General features: G+C 58.7%; 1 protein-coding gene across 1 annotated transcript; it reads left to right on the forward strand.

The window, feature by feature from the left end:
* The first annotated feature begins 279 nt into the window (after nucleotides 1-279).
* On the forward strand, nucleotides 280-14,805 carry TRIM8 (tripartite motif containing 8). The gene is made up of 6 exons (XM_045878716.3): nucleotides 280-1,882; nucleotides 10,910-11,005; nucleotides 11,358-11,591; nucleotides 12,588-12,619; nucleotides 12,755-12,870; nucleotides 13,223-14,805. The coding sequence occupies exons 1-6, from the start codon at nucleotides 1,313-1,315 to the stop codon at nucleotides 13,828-13,830; spliced, it is 1,656 nt and encodes a 551-aa protein (XP_045734672.1). The 5' UTR covers nucleotides 280-1,312; the 3' UTR covers nucleotides 13,831-14,805.
* Nucleotides 14,806-15,288: the final 483 nt, after the last annotated feature.

The following is a 15,288-nucleotide window of genomic DNA, read 5'->3' on the forward strand; positions in this document are numbered from 1 at the left end:
AATCCCACCGAGAGAGAGCGAGAGAGAGAAAGCCCGCTGCAGGACCCTCGAGCGAGCGCGCCTGGACCCCTGGCCACCGCGGCCGCCGCCAGGAGCCCAAGATGGCTGGGCTCTGAGGGAGGCAGCCTGGCCCGGCTGGCTCGGCCCGGCCCCGCCGCCGCAGGCTGGCTCCGACCGCAGCCCCGAGCCTTCCAGGCCGGAGCAGAGGCCGAGAAGAAAAGAAAGTGGGGGGGAGGGAGGCCGGGGTGGCGAAGGGGGAGGGCCGGGGCGGGGGGGGAGGGGAGGGCCGGGAGCCGAGCCTCCTGTTCATTAGCAGTTGAGAAAAATTCCTTTCTAGTTTGATCAATCCTTGTTTTCCTCGGCAGAGCCGAGGCGCCCGCCCAGCGCGGAGACCGGGAGCGGGGTCTCTCTGCGGCGGGGGCGCCGGGCCTCGGGGAAGCGCAGAAGTCGCGAAGAGGGGGTCAGGCCGGAGCACCGCCGGGGCTTCTCCCTCCCTTTCTGGTTGGCTTTTTTTTTTTTTTTTCCACTTCTCTCCCTCCCCCTTCCGTTTCTATTTGTGAAGGGAGGAGGAAGGCAGAGGCGGGCTGGTGTCTCTGGCCGGGGACTGGAATTTCATCTGAATGACTGCCCCTGCGCGCACGCAGCGCCCCGGAGTCGGCCCGCCTGCGCCCCGCAGCCCGCACCCGCACCCGGCCGGCCAGCCGGGGGGCGCCTGCGCCGCGGCCCGGGGACCGCCAGCTCGCCTCGCCCGCCCGCTCCCGGTCTAGCCGCCCTCGGCGCGGCCGCTCTCGCTTCCCCGGCTTCTCGGACCCCGGACGAGGCGAGTGAGGTGCTGCGCGGGCGAGCCGGGAGGGAGCCCCATCGCCGCCGCCGGAGGAAGTGTGCGGCTCCCGGGCTCTGGCCGCTGCGGGGCGCGCCCCAATGTCAGCCGCGAAGCCGGGCGCAGGCCGCGGGCCGCCGCTGGCCTAGCCGCGCGGACGGGGGCGGGGTGGGGGGGGCGGCCTCATATGGAATTTGGACCCCGGCGCTCCCCTCCAGGGCTGGAGTCCCGGCCGCGGCCCTGGCGCAGTCCGCCGCCTCCCGCTAGGCGCTCGGGAGGAGGAGGAGGAGACGCAGCCGGCTGCGCGCGCGGCGGGAGGACCGAGGCTCCCTCCTCTGGGGGGCAGGCGCGCGGAAGGCGTTGGTGACTGAGCGACTGTCGGGGCTGCCTGGGGCCGGAGCTCGGGGCTCGGCGGGCCTGCAGCTGCACGGGACGGACCCCCAGAGTTGGGCAGTTGGGGAGGCCTGCCCGGGCCCCCTGCCCGCGGCCGCCATGGCGGAGAATTGGAAGAACTGCTTCGAGGAGGAGCTCATCTGCCCCATCTGCCTGCATGTCTTCGTGGAGCCCGTGCAGTTGCCGTGCAAACACAACTTCTGCCGGGGCTGCATCGGCGAGGCGTGGGCCAAGGACAGCGGCCTGGTGCGCTGCCCGGAGTGCAACCAGGCCTACAACCAGAAGCCGGGCCTGGAGAAGAACCTGAAGCTCACCAACATCGTGGAGAAGTTCAACGCCCTGCACGTGGAGAAGCCGCCGGCGGCGCTGCACTGCGTGTTCTGCCGCCGCGGCCCCCCGCTGCCCGCGCAGAAGGTCTGCCTGCGCTGCGAGGCGCCCTGCTGCCAGTCCCACGTGCAGACGCACCTGCAGCAGCCCTCCACCGCCCGCGGGCACCTCCTGGTGGAGGCGGACGACGTGCGGGCCTGGAGCTGCCCCCAGCACAACGCCTACCGCCTCTACCACTGTGAGGCCGAGCAGGTGGCCGTGTGCCAGTACTGCTGCTACTACAGCGGCGCGCATCAGGGCCACTCGGTGTGCGACGTGGAGATCCGGAGGAATGAGATCCGGGCAAGTACCCTGCACACCCGCACGCACGCGCGCCCTGCCGCCGGGGGGCCACCCCTCCAGACAGGCCAACTCTGGTGCCAGCAGGCCAGAGGCCCCCTTCCACACTCTTCTACCCTGAAAGTTTAGGGGCGAGGTCCTGGGAAGAAGGGTCCCCCGCTACGTGACACATTCCTGCACCTGTGCTCATAGGCTCCATCTCTTGAGTCATTTACAGAATTGAGGTGAGGGGTAGAGTTCGGCTGTTGCTTTTCTGTTCTGCTCCGCAGCTCCCTTCCCCGGCCTTGTTTCTGTAGGCCCTATGGGAAGTCACCAAGGCAGTGACCCAGGTCCTGCTTCTCCAGCTGCTGTTTATGTAATGAGTGTCCTGGTGCCTCTGCTGCGGCTGACATGATCCATGATGCTGGCATACCAATGAGGAAGTAAACAAAAGCAGCCATGTTCGTTTCGAGCCCTATTGGAAACACACTGGGGGCGGGGGGGGGGGGGGGTGCGGCGGAGGGGAGCTTCCGGAGGGAGAACAGAACTCTGGTATCTATCTGGACCAGGCCTGGACAGCCAGCCGCACCAGTGAGCAGTGTCTCGGCCATTCTGATTATTCCCAGTAGCCCACTCTCCGTGTGTGAGAATCACCGCCCTCTGCGTGCCTCTGTATGTTGCCTGCGTCCGCATGAACAAACCTTAAAGTATGTGTCTTCATCACCCTGAGCCCTTTTCTCCCAGCCCAGCCCTCTATCACAGCCCTCCCACATTTGGGGAGGGGAAGTGGAAGACGGAAAAAGAATCCTGTGGGTTTAAGGTTGAGCTGCCTTGCAATCTGGTTTCAGGCAGCTGGCTCCCCTGGGCTGCTGGCGGGGTGATTACAGAACCGCATCCCCTCCCATTGTATACACCCGCCGGCAGCAGCCAATGTCAAGACCGCCTTCCCCCTCAGGCCCCTGGGCCTGGCTGTGGAGCTGGACTGAGGCAATACTTCCGTCCCCTTCAGTGGAGGGGGGCTCCTCCTAGGTCCCTCCCTGGTCCCCTGGCTTTCAGGGTTGAGTCATACCAGAAGGAAGGGGTTGGCCTGAGACTGAGCCATCTTGAAGCCCCAGCTTGGAGCCTGGGTGTGATATCATGGGGGTGAGATTGGGCTTTGGTTGGACTGGGAGTGTTTAATGGGTGGGGGCCCCTGGAGGCTAGTCGAGGCCAGTGGGGAGCTTGGGTATGAGGAAGCTCTGAGCAGGGGACGGTTGTGGACGGGGCCTGTTTCCTGTGGGGGGGACCAGTCAGAATGAGTCACTGTTTAGCAATTAAAAAAACATACACATACAACTAACAAAAGGCAGGAGGGCTGCCACAGGCCGAGGGCAGGGATAACAAATAAAATTTGCTGTATAATTAGTTTCCAATCGGATGGGCTAGCTCTGGGTTTTTGAACCAGGACAGGACCTCTGGTTTCTTAAAGGAAGTGGAGGGGATGGAGAGAGGGGCCATTCTCTCCCCTCCCCTGGAGTTGAGAAACAGAGGCCCAGGGGAAGCAGATGAGCCCCTGGTGTCCACCCCCAACTCAGGGCAGGCAGAGCCCAGACTTTTCTCAGTACTGGGAAGCTGCTGCTATTAAGAAAGATGGAAAGGCCGGGGAAGGAGGGGAAAGCGCAGGGGCAGGAGGAAGCGTCCAGTTCTCTGTCCTGGGAATGACAGCGGAAAGTGACAGGAAGGGAAAGACTGAGATGTGGCTGAAAGGACCCGGGGAGGGGGCAGCAGCCAGGGTGATGAGTGAATGTGTGCCTGCACCCACGCTTCTGCTCTTAACTGTGTCTGAGTGCTAGGGGTGCTCTTCATTTGGGTGGGGAGAAAACACAATTGTGCCTGGTTCGGTAGTAGGAGGGGATCTTTAGATATGTGTCTGTGTTTCCAAGTGCTCTGAGGCTGCTTTGCCCTTAAATGCACCTGTCTCTCGTCTGTACAGTTGGGGACTGGGGGGTGGGGAGGTGGTTTGCCCATGCATGCAGAGTATATTCTGGGGTTTCCACCAGCAGGTCCCTGATCCTGGCTCATGGAAGGAACTGGATGGGAAGGAAGCGCTGAACTTTGTCAGCATCTGCGTGCATGCATGTGTGTGCCTCTGTGTGTGTGTGTGTGTGTGTTCATGTGTTCATTTTTGTTCCTGGTGTGGGCAGGCTTACAAATAGTGGGGTTGCTTCAGGGCCAGATGTGCAATTCTGTGCGCTCAGCATCTGTGCCCAGCAACCTGAGTCTTATCCTCCTCCCAGCGCCCCCTCCCCAGCCCTCCAGATTCTCTCTGGTGACCCAGGGCACTGGAGTTGGAAACCCTTCAATAGGCCAGCGCCACTCACTGTGAGTTGGACTTATTGAATGTGGAGGAAGAGGGGCCTCGCCCTCAGGGGAGGGGAAGAGCTGTGGGGAACCTGAATGGAAGAACCCATTGCGTTGCCTGTCCTCCAGCCAGGGGGAGGGGCCTTTCCCTGGGCCTCTTTTTCCCTTGCCTGAGGGCCTTTGCTGATGCCATGGATGTCACGGAGAGCAACAGAATTCTCCTGGATGTAGGAGCAGATACATGGAGAACTGCCCTTAAAATACAGCCCCTCTTCTTGTGCTTCCTCTTCCCTCCTGCCAGGGTGGGGGTGGGGGGCTGCTGAAATGCCCTATTGGCTACAAATAGGAAACTGATCAACCTCTCCCTAGTGGCCCTAGTCCCATACTCAAAAGCATGGGCCAGTCATCTGGACTAGGGGCCCAGCAAGAAAGCAAGCCGGGCTTCTCTCCAGCCTGGAGGATAGTAGGGAACCCAGAGTCAGGCCAGCCAACTCTGTTGCCCCACTCTGTCCTTGGGAAGCCAGTGTGTAGGCCCCAATGCCCTGAAGCCTTATCCACTGGGTAGGCCCCAAAGACTACTCTTCGGGACAGGCCTAGACCCCAGATACATTCTTTGGGGACATAAGAGGCTAACTTCCCCAAATTGGGATATCCAGGTAGGTTTGAGCCTGGCAGCTGTAGGTGGTGAAACCCTCTTCTAGCCCCCTGGTTTAGGGGTTCATCTGAGCAACAGGGAACTGGGGTAAGCTGGGAGCATCCCTACCTCATAACCGTCTTTAACATGGAAAGAAAACCCAAGATAAGGCCTAGTTATATGTATGAGGAGCTATTCAGGGTGTGTGTGTGTGTGTTCAGGTCATAGTTGTGCACCTGTATCATTCGTAGGACCCCAGATCAAGGCTGGAAATGTTGCCAGAACCCTTTTTCTCACATTCTTGTAGGTTTAGTGTTGAGAGATGTTCTCTGGAAAGGGGGGTGGGGATCCCACTGATCAGGCCAGGGTTATGCTGCTCACATTGCCCCTGGTTGGAGGGCTTGCACTGGGACCCCGGAGGGGATCTGATATCTCGGGGCCCAACGTATCTCTGGGTGGGCTGTGGAAGTGAGGGCTGCCCTGGCCCAGCTGACTGAGGCAGCACCAGGCTCCGCCACCCCTCCTCCCCTGACCATACTCCTGACCTCTCAGGTGGGGTGGTAGCTGGGGTGTGTGTGAGGTGCCCCTTCCTTAGTCCTGAGTCTGCAGGGAAGGTGGGCCTTGGGCCCCAGGCAGAGGGGAGTCTCAGGCAGAGGCCCAGCCCCCACCTCCAGCCCAGGATCCCGCTGACACAGCCAGGCGCCTGTCATGCACGCCCTATCGATTACTCGGCCTCCTGCAGCTCCGGGTGGCTGTGCGTCCGTGTCTGTCTGCAGGTGCGTGTGCGCGCTTGAGTGGAACCAGCGTGTCTGGTTGTGTCTCTCAGCATGTGACTCATTTTCTCTATCTCCCACGTGGATCTCTGCGAAGGCACCGTGTGAGTGACTGCCTTGATTGTGTAGCTGTCTCGGGCGTTGCTGCGGGGTCAGGAAGGCGTGCAAGGGTGCGTCTCTGAGAGAGGCGGGTGACCGCGTGGCCTGCTTGCCGCAGCCCTGTGATTGGAACTTGAGTGGGTGTGCGTGACCGTCAGCACCATGTTGCTAGCATGTGGCTGCCTGCTCGGGCTCTGAGTCTTGTGTGACTTTCCCAACTGGTGGGGGTGTCGCGGAGGGGCTGAAACGACGGAATTCCCCTTGGGGTGAGCTCGCCGCCCGTGGCAGGTGTTGGAGGCAGAGGGCCAGGTGGATCCTGCGGGGCTGTGTTGGAGGCAGTGTGGGTGGGCACAGGCAGAAGGTGGGCCCAGCTTGGGCCCCTGCCCTGGACGGAGCAGGCAGGCCTGGCTGGCCTCATCCCTGGCTCTGGGAAAGCCTTCCTTCCCGGCTGGCCTGGCATTCAAGCCCAGACAAAGGGGGGCTTTCTCTCTCGCCTCTTTGTTCTGCCGCCCCAGAGCACTGCTCTCTGCATGGCAAAAGCTAATTCCACTCTGCAGCTGGGAACCCTTCTCTGGGGTCTGCCGGGGCTTGTCTCCGAGCTGCCGCTGCTCTCCTCACCCTGGCTCCTGCCCTACAGCCTCTTCTCTCTGCGTCTCTGGTTGCCTCTGGCCCGGGGGTCCACAGGGTAGCCCGAGGCAGGGGCTGAGGCCTGGAAAGGGGTGTCTGGAAGAAACTGCTCTGAGACCAGGGGAGAGTGCTGTGGCCCAGGGAGAGAGGAGGCCAGCGTACTCCTGGGACGAGGGCTTCGGGGAGAGAGTCGGGGGACAGGTGTGGAAGCTGGGAGGAGGTCAGGATGGGGTAGCTCTGAGCAGGGGCTGCGGCCTGAGCTGGAGCTGGAATGAGGGCCCTCCAAGAACCAAGGCCGGGGCAGGGGCCTGAGCAGAGAGGTGTGTAGCAGCCCAGCTCCCTCTTCTTGCCCCCCTACCTCTCCCCGCCGCCACCACAACCCCAGGGCTGCCAGGTCCAGCCCTGGCCCTGTTTGAAAACCTCAGGCCTGCCTCTGGCCCAACCCCTGGGGCCCTGTTCCCTCCTGACCTTGCTTCTCTTCAAGGTTGACTCGGGGGTTTTATTATTATTATTTATTAACTTTTATGCAGCCTAGAGGCCCCATGGCCTCAGCCGTCTGCCCAGTCCAGTCTGGCGTCAAAAATGCCAACTGGGCCTGGCCAGTTAGACTCCAGAGGGATGTGAGGCTTTCCTGGGGCAGGAACGTAAGGGGCTATAAGTGCCCCCTTTCTGAGTCGGGAGGGGCATCAGAGGGAGCAGCTCAAGGCAGAGTCTGGATGTTCTGGGGCCTGCTCCTCATCCCCGCCAGGTGTGATAGGATGGGAATGGAGTGCCCCCGAGCCTTTTTGATACTTTTGCCCTCACAGGCCCAGGAGCAGACCACAAAAGGCCTAAGTCCTAAGGGCCAGGGCCAGGGCCAGGAGTGAGCAGGTCCCATCAGGGCCAGGGGCTGCTGAGTGGAGCCGGGCCTCAGATTGTTTGTTGTCCTTCCTGCCGGAGGCCTGCTTCCTCCAGCACTGCTGGTCTAGCCCACGGTTCCCCACTCTGCTCTGCTCCTGCGCCTGCACCCTTGAGGTGCGCCACACTCCAGGTGACTCACTTCAGGCTGGGAGCGTTTGTAAAGTGCCCCCACCCCCACCCCCTGCACTGGGAGCCCATACTCTGAAACAAGCTGGAGAATCTGGTCCTATCTCAGCTGTTTTTCCCAGGTGGGCAGTGGGGCCTCGGCTCTCGGCAATTCCCTGGACGTTGGGACGGAACGAGGCTGCTGGTAGCGGGGCGGGGGGGTGTCAGTCTTGCTTCCTCTCTCCCATCTCCCAGCTTCTCAGTATCCCGATTCAGTCATTTGGTGGCATTGAGGTGAGGGCTAAGGAAGAGACAGCAAGTAAATATTCCCGTCCCTTCCCCCAATTTCCCAGTGCCTGAGGTAACAGTGATGTCCCCCCACCCCCTGCCTCCCCCAGCTTTTGTCTGTGGCAGGATTAAGATCATCTGGCCTCAAGGGAGGGCAGTTCCTGCAAGGGTGAGCTGACTAGCATGGGCCCCTGGGCCCCCCTCCCAGCCCTCCATGACGACTGGCAACCCTTGGCTGGTTTCCTTCCCATTTCTGCCCCTTCCCCTACCTACCCCTGCAGCAGAGACAGGAGCTCAATGTCCTCCGAGCTGAGGGAGTGGAAGTGAAACCCAGCCACCTGCTAGAGAGTGCAGCCATTGCCTTTGCCGGGCCTGGACTGGGCTCCCAACCCAGAGGGCTCTGGGCATGCAAGGTCCCAGAGTATAAGTACTGCCAGGAAAGGCTCTGAGAAAAGCCTAGGAGAAGAGGCACAGGGCTGAGCTCCACCCCCTAGGACTGGATGGAAGGTAACTCCTTTGGCTGTTCCCTGAGGAGTCAGCCATGAATTCCTTGAAGGGGTTCCAGGTGGGCGGGAGAGGGGCTTCCCACTGCTCTGGAGGGTGGGAGTGCAACAGCCCCCATTCCAGGGCCCGGGGAACTTGGTCTGGGTACCTGCCTGGGGCTGCCTCTTTCCTGCCCCTCATCTGGAACTCAGCCCCAGGTGCATCGCTAATCGGACACTGATGGGTTTGGTCATAAGAAGTAGCTAGGCAGGGAGACCATGGTTCGCAGATGTTTGGGGAGGGGGCTGGGCTTGCAGGTATCCTGAGCACTGGAAAGACAAGAGTGGCCTGGACTCTGAGACACATCTGGAGGGGTGTGCCCTGTTCTCTAAGTAGCCAGAAGGCAACAATTTGAGGGCCAGTTGTTACAGGCCCTAATGTTCCTGAAGGGGAGTCCTGGTGACCTTGCCTATATGGCAGGCCTCTCCTAATTGTCTGGGGCCCTCAGGGGGCCCAGCCTTCACCGTGTAGGGGGCAGGATGCAAGTATATGTATAGCTGTGTGCAACAGTGTGCGTGAGGGAGGCCTGGGCCCAGTGGCAGTGCGGGCTTGGGTGTGTTCTGGGCAGTGCCGCAGGGTGCTGGGGGCAGCTTCAGACACGGAGGATGCGGGACTGCCCAGCCATTGTTTCCCTGCAGGCTCTGACTCTCAGGCTGACAGTAGACCCCTGTGCATGTTGGACTGGTGTGGGGACCTGCTGGAAGGACAAAGCGCTGGGGGCAGGGCAAGGTCTCCTGGGGCTGGTTCTTAGAGGTCCTGTCCTAGGTCAGGGGTCAAGTTGTTGGAGCAGGGGCGGGGGCCGTGTACCCCTGGCTTCTCCAGCTTAGAACCTGAGACCCTTAACGCACCACCTCCTCCTGTCCCCAGGGTCCTGATTTTTGTTTCCAGGGCAGCCACCAGCTCACAACGAGGTCGCCAAACTCTCTTACTGGCCTTGGTTTCCCCCGAACATAAAATGGGCTGGAGGAGCGAGGAAGGGATGGGTGCCGCTTGTCTCTAGGAAACCAGTTGGGTCTGGGTGAAGAGTGGGGGGTCATAGGTCAAACTTGAGGGTCACTCTGAGGCCCACACAGAGGAAGGAAAAGAACCACTCCTTGTGGACACTTACTGTGAGCCAGGTTCTGTGCCACTTGCTTTGCAAACCTTATATTGTAGGCAAAACCATCGCTTTATTCAGTCAACTGGTTCTGCGTCTGTACACTGCCAGGGCCTCTGTGTGGCCTGGCTGGGGAGGGAGGGGGGAAAAGACAGCAGCAAAACCCTATTTTCAGCAGGCTTGGAGCTTTGCAGGGAGACCAGACTGCACTTTGCGAGGCGGACTACAGAATAGTGCTGTCCTATAGGTCTTTCTGTGATGAGGGTCATGTTTGGTACCTGTGGTGTCCGGTACGTTAGCCCCTGGCTCCATGTCGCTATTGAGCACCCGAAACTGAGGCTGGCGCACCTGAAGAACTGATGTTTGACTGAATTTATTGTCATTCGCCTCAACTTAAATAGCCACCTGTGACTCGCGGCTGCCGTACTGCGTGGCACAGCGATGGGGAGGTACAGTGTGACAGGCCCCCGCCCGACAAGGACGGGGAAGGCCCTGCGCAAATGTCGAGCGTGGACTGTGGCAAGTTGCCTAGGTCGTGGGGCCTTAAGTTGTGCCTTGAGGGATGGCCAGAGGGAGGACGGGGGCACTGTGGGCATCGTGTCAGCAGCGTGCAGGGAGTTTGGATGTGCATGGAGCACTGGGGACAGGATAGCAGCCCACCTGGCTGGGCGAGTCAAGTTGTCAGAAAGTCTTCGTGGCTGGAGTATTGGAAGGAGGGAGTCATTGAGGGCTCTTGAGCGGGAAGAGACCATGTTTGAAGAGGCATGTCTGGTGAGGGAGGATGACAGGATGGGTGGAACAGCCAGGATGGGCAGGGCTGGGAGAGGAGGGCTTGTGGAGACAGGAGATTAGGGGCTGAGAAGAGCAGCTTGGTTCAGCACCTTCCACCAAACCGGCCTTGGTTCTTAGGAGAGCCAGAGTCTCCCACCTGGGTCCACCTGAGAGTCTGAGACACCTCGCAAGGACTTTAGAGGCCTAGCTCTCAGCGTCGAGAACAAAGGAAGGGGTAGCTGCCCTTGATGCCCCCCAAGTGCAGGTAAGGCAAGTATAGGGTGAGATCTATGGACTAGGCAGAGGGCCTGTATGACCTTGGAAGGTTGTTTGTCCCTCTGCATCTTAGGGTACTCATCTCTAAGATGGAGCTCCCCAGAGAGAGGCGGCATGCCTTGTATGAGAACAGACCCTGCCGCCTGATCACCTAGGGTTGTATCCCAGCTCCGACATTCACTAGCTGTGTGACTTTGGACGAATTGCTTAATCTCTCTAGGTTCCTCTTCTCTGAAATGAGGATAATAATAGTACTTAACTCATAGCATTACTGGGGTGATTAGATAAGTCTATACAGGAAAAGCACTTAGAACAGGGGCTGGCCTGACCCTGCCCTCAGAAAGCTCATGGTTTAGATATGTGTGGGCAGCTATTCCAGGCTTTCTGTTCCTGGGAACAGGCTGGCCAGACAGCTGTCACCAGGCCCCTGGGATTGCGTGGGGGGCCAGAAGGGTTTAGATGGCAGAAATTTAGGCCATCTGAGTCAAAGAATCTATAGGATGGGTCTGTTCTTAGAGGGAAGGGTGGTGCTCACCCATCCTTGGTAGGGGATAGAGCTGCAGCCCCCTCTGACGCCCCTTCCCCACCTGTCCCCGCAGAAGATGCTGATGAAGCAACAGGACCGTCTGGAGGAGCGAGAGCAGGATATTGAGGACCAGCTGTACAAACTTGAGTCGGACAAGCGCCTGGTGGAGGTAGTTAAGCCCAAGCCCATGGTATGGGGCGGGGAGGCTTGGGTGCAGGGCCTCGGGCTGGTTCCTTATTTGGGCTAGGACCTATTCTGGGGTCGACTCTGTGCCAGAATCCCTTGGTCAGTTATTTAGTGAACTGTCGGTGGATGAGCCCCCACTGGTGCCAGGGGTAGCTGGCCCAGAGCCCCGCGCTACCAGCAGGGAATGAGCAGGTCGGACCTTGCCCTCAGGAGCCGTGGGCAGCCTGGGGGGTGGGCGTCCCAGACTCTACCTTCCAGGCTATGAGAGTGGCGGGAGCGGCAGCCAGAGGTCCCCGGGGCTCACCTCCCGCCCGCTCTCACCCCCGGGCCTGCAGGAGAAGGTGAGCCAGCTGAAGGAGGAGGTGCGGCTGCAGTATGAAAAGCTGCACCAGCTGCTGGATGAGGACCTGCGGCAGACGGTGGAGGTCCTGGACAAGGCCCAGGCCAAGTTCTGCAGCGAGAACGCAGCGCAGGCGCTGCACCTCGGGGAGCGCATGCAGGAGGCCAAGAAGCTGCTGGGCTCCCTGCAGCTCCTCTTCGACAAGACGGAAGATGTCAGCTTCATGAAGGTGGGCTGGGACCGGGACCGGCTGGTGGGACCGGGGGTCATTCCTAAACTGGGGCCTGCCCTCCTTGGCTCCCCAGTGAATTGCCCCCAGCAGTATGCTCGCAGGGTTTTGGAGCTAGCCTGCGAGGCTTCGGCACCCTCCCACCCCGCGCTTTCGAGCTCTGTGAGCTTGGGAGCGAGTCATAGATGTGCCCTATGCCGGAGTTCCCTCACTAATAAAATGGGGGGCGTAATACAGATCTACCTACTATCCTTTATCCACAGTGCCAATTTTTTTTTTTAAGATTTTATTTATTTATTTGACAGATAGAGAGCACAAGTAGGCAGAGCAGCAGGCAGAGGGAGAGGGAGAAGCAGGCCCCCCGCCGAGCAGGGAGCCGGATGTGGGGCTCGATCCCAGGACCCTGGGATCATGACCTGAGCCGAAGGCAGCCGCTTAACCGACTGAGCCACCCAGGCGCTCTGACGGTGCAAATTTTAAAAGTCTCTGAAAACTGGTAGAAAAAATTCCGACAACTCATTTAACAGAAAAAATTGACCTGCACTCATGGTGGCAATTTATGGTCTTTATTTATCCTGCTTGATACAAGTATTCAAACATTTTGCTGCAGGAACATTGATGTATCGGATGATGGATATAATCCATAATATATAGTACAGGCACCATATCCCCCTTCTAAAATCCAACAAATTCCAAATTCCAAAACACAGTTGGCCCCAAGGATTTCGGATAAAAGACTGAGTGCCTCTAACATCTTCCTCCTAGGATAATTGTGTAGATAAAATGATGGATATGTAGAAAGCACTTTAGTGTTTGTCACATAGTAAGCGCTCAATAAATGTTAGCTATTCTTATCTTCTAGAAATGGAGACACTCCCTCCCCCCTTGCTACACTTTGGCTGGAATCAGATGGTCAGCCCTGCCTGGGGAGAAGGAGGATGGGGCAGCTCTCCCATGTTGCCTTTCCCACTGACTAACCCTTTTCTCTCCCCCTAGAACACCAAGTCTGTGAAAATCCTAATGGACAGGTGAGCAGCTGGCCACTGGCCCCCAGGGGAACACATCTGGGGGAGGGCAGGGAGGGCCAGGCCCACCAGGGGGGAGGTAGGGCAGGCTCACCCGTGATACCTCCTCACAGCAGATGCCCCGTCCACTGCCCCCAGGACCCAGACCTGCACGGGCAGCAGCCTTTCTCCCCCTAAGATCGGCCACCTGAACTCCAAGCTCTTCCTGAATGAGGTGGCCAAGAAGGAGAAGCAGCTGCGGAAGATGCTAGAAGGTGAGGGTGGTATCCTCAATGGAAAGGAGAGAGCCCTTTGGGCAGGGAGGAATGCCAGAGCCTTCTCTCTGAGAGGCAGCATGGCCTAGTCAGATAGTCTTTTCTTCTTATCCTGGCTTTGCCACTTCTAGCTATTGGACCTTGGGAAAAGCCATATTACCTCCCTAAACTTCAGTTTCTTCAGCTGTAAAATGGGAATAATAGTACTATCTACCTGCTAATGGAGTAGGCAGCGTTGAGCAAGACCGTGCATGATGTAATGAGCTTGGGCCTGTAGATAGAAAGCGGGGAGAGGAGGCCTGGGTTGCTTGGGTTGGGAGCTTTGGCGACTTTTGCCCCAAACTCTCCACAGGCCCCTTCAGCACAGCGGTGCCCTTCCTGCAGAGCGTCCCCCTGTACCCTTGTGGCGTGAGCAGCTCTGGGGCGGAGAAGCGCAAGCACTCAACGGCCTTCCCGGAGGCCAGTTTCCTAGAGACGTCGTCAGGCCCCGTGGGCAGCCAATATGGGGCAGCGGGCACAGCCAGCGGCGAGGGCCAGTCAGGGCAGCCCCTGGGGCCCTGCAGCTCCACGCAGCACTTGGTGGCCCTGCCGGGCGGCGCCCAACCAGTGCACTCAAGTCCTGTGTTCCCCCCATCACAGTATCCCAATGGCTCCGCCACCCAGCAGCCCATGCTCCCCCAGTATGGCGGCCGCAAGATTCTCGTCTGTTCTGTGGACAACTGTTACTGTTCTTCCGTGGCCAACCATGGTGGCCACCAGCCCTACCCCCGCTCCGGCCACTTTCCCTGGACAGTGCCCTCGCAGGAGTACTCACACCCGCTCCCGCCCACACCCTCCGTCCCCCAGTCCCTTCCTGGCCTGGCGGTCAGAGACTGGCTCGACGCCTCCCAGCAGCCTGGCCACCAGGATTTCTACAGGGTGTATGGGCAGCCGTCCACCAAACACTACGTGACGAGCTAACGCCACGCAGGCAGTGGGGGCACTGGGGGATCTTCCCCCCCAGCCCCCCAGTGGCTCGGGAATTATGCATCCAGAGACCTGCCCTTCTACCTTCCTGTCTTCCCTCCCTTCCTCCTTCATCTCCCCCCAAGTCTTTTCCTTTTGGATTTTGTTTTGTTTTGGGCTTTGTTTTTGATTTTTTTTTTTTTTTTTTTTATGAATCTCCTGGACGCAGACGTGACAGTGAGAGCTGGCCCGGGCTGCAGGTGGCCCTGAGTTGGGAAAACGTCTACTTCAAGGCATTGAGCTCTCTCTCTGTCTCTCCTTTTTTTTTTTTTCCACTCCTTCCCCTTCCAACCCCCGTGGCTGGAAGGAGCCTCAGCTTCCCCTAAAGCCTTGGGGGATCCGGGGGATCTAGCCCTCCTCACCTAGCCCTGGGAGGAAGGACCAGTGGTGCCCACTGGCCCGCTTCTCCTCTTGTTTTTCTTTTGGGCAGTTTGATCACTGACTAAGCAATGACCTGTAGATTGTGGGGCTTTTTTTTTTTTTCTTTAAACCAAGAATGATTTCTCCTACTTCCTTCTTCTCAACATCCTCCCAGATGGAGGTCAAAGGCCACTTCTCAAGCAGCTTTTGGCACCTTCAGCCTCAGAGTGGAATCTTAAAGACAGGAACCCCATGTCCAGGGAAGGGGAAAAGGAACTTTGCCAATGATAGTGACCACAGCAAAAGCAAATAATAATAATATTAATAATAATAAAGAGAAATAAATAATAAAATAAAAAACCATAGCACAGCCCTCGTCGAGGTCAGTGGGGGAGGAGTGGCTGCCCCGAGTTGGGTCCTTGCCTGGATTTTGACACAGCAACTTCCTGTAGTGAGCACTTTGGATGAATCGTGGACTTCCTGTTCTCAAGGCGCAGGTATTTATTCTGTAATCTGTCTAGAGCACACACCGAAATCCAACCTTCTAATAAACATAATGGCGCAGTCCCACTCCCTGCCTCGCCTCTTACCCCTCACTCCCCCAGGCCTAGGGTCTTCAGGTGTTGGTACAAGAAAGGGCCCTGAGGGATGGAAGCCGCTGCCCTCCTTGCCTTGGTTCTGTGCTCCGTCTAGACTGTTCCAGGCCCATGAATGTCAGCTCGTCAGGCACTAACTCCATCTCCTCTCAGCCTTGGGTTCATTTGACAAATATTTGCTGAGCGAGGGCCTCCCAGGCCCAGCCCCCTGCTTCATAGGTCCTGGCATCTCTTTGAGGTTCTGCCAGCATGTTCTTAGCTAGGACAGACAAAGGAAGAAATACCTTTCTGGGAGTCTTGCAAAATTACCTCCTTCAGTCCACAAATATTTATTGAGCACATGCTAAGTGCCAGGCACTGTGCGGGGCCCTGGGCATAAACAGAGCAGACCCTTTTTTTGTAGTTTAGTCTAACTGGGCCTTGGCCCCCATTGGGGGAGTCCCTCAGCTCCATGCTT

Source organism: Mirounga angustirostris, unplaced genomic scaffold, assembly GCF_029215605.1.
Source record: "Mirounga angustirostris isolate CCGP_5_RB_7025 unplaced genomic scaffold, mMirAng1.0.hap1 SCAF_6, whole genome shotgun sequence".
In the NCBI taxonomy this organism is placed as follows: Eukaryota; Metazoa; Chordata; class Mammalia; order Carnivora; family Phocidae; genus Mirounga; species Mirounga angustirostris.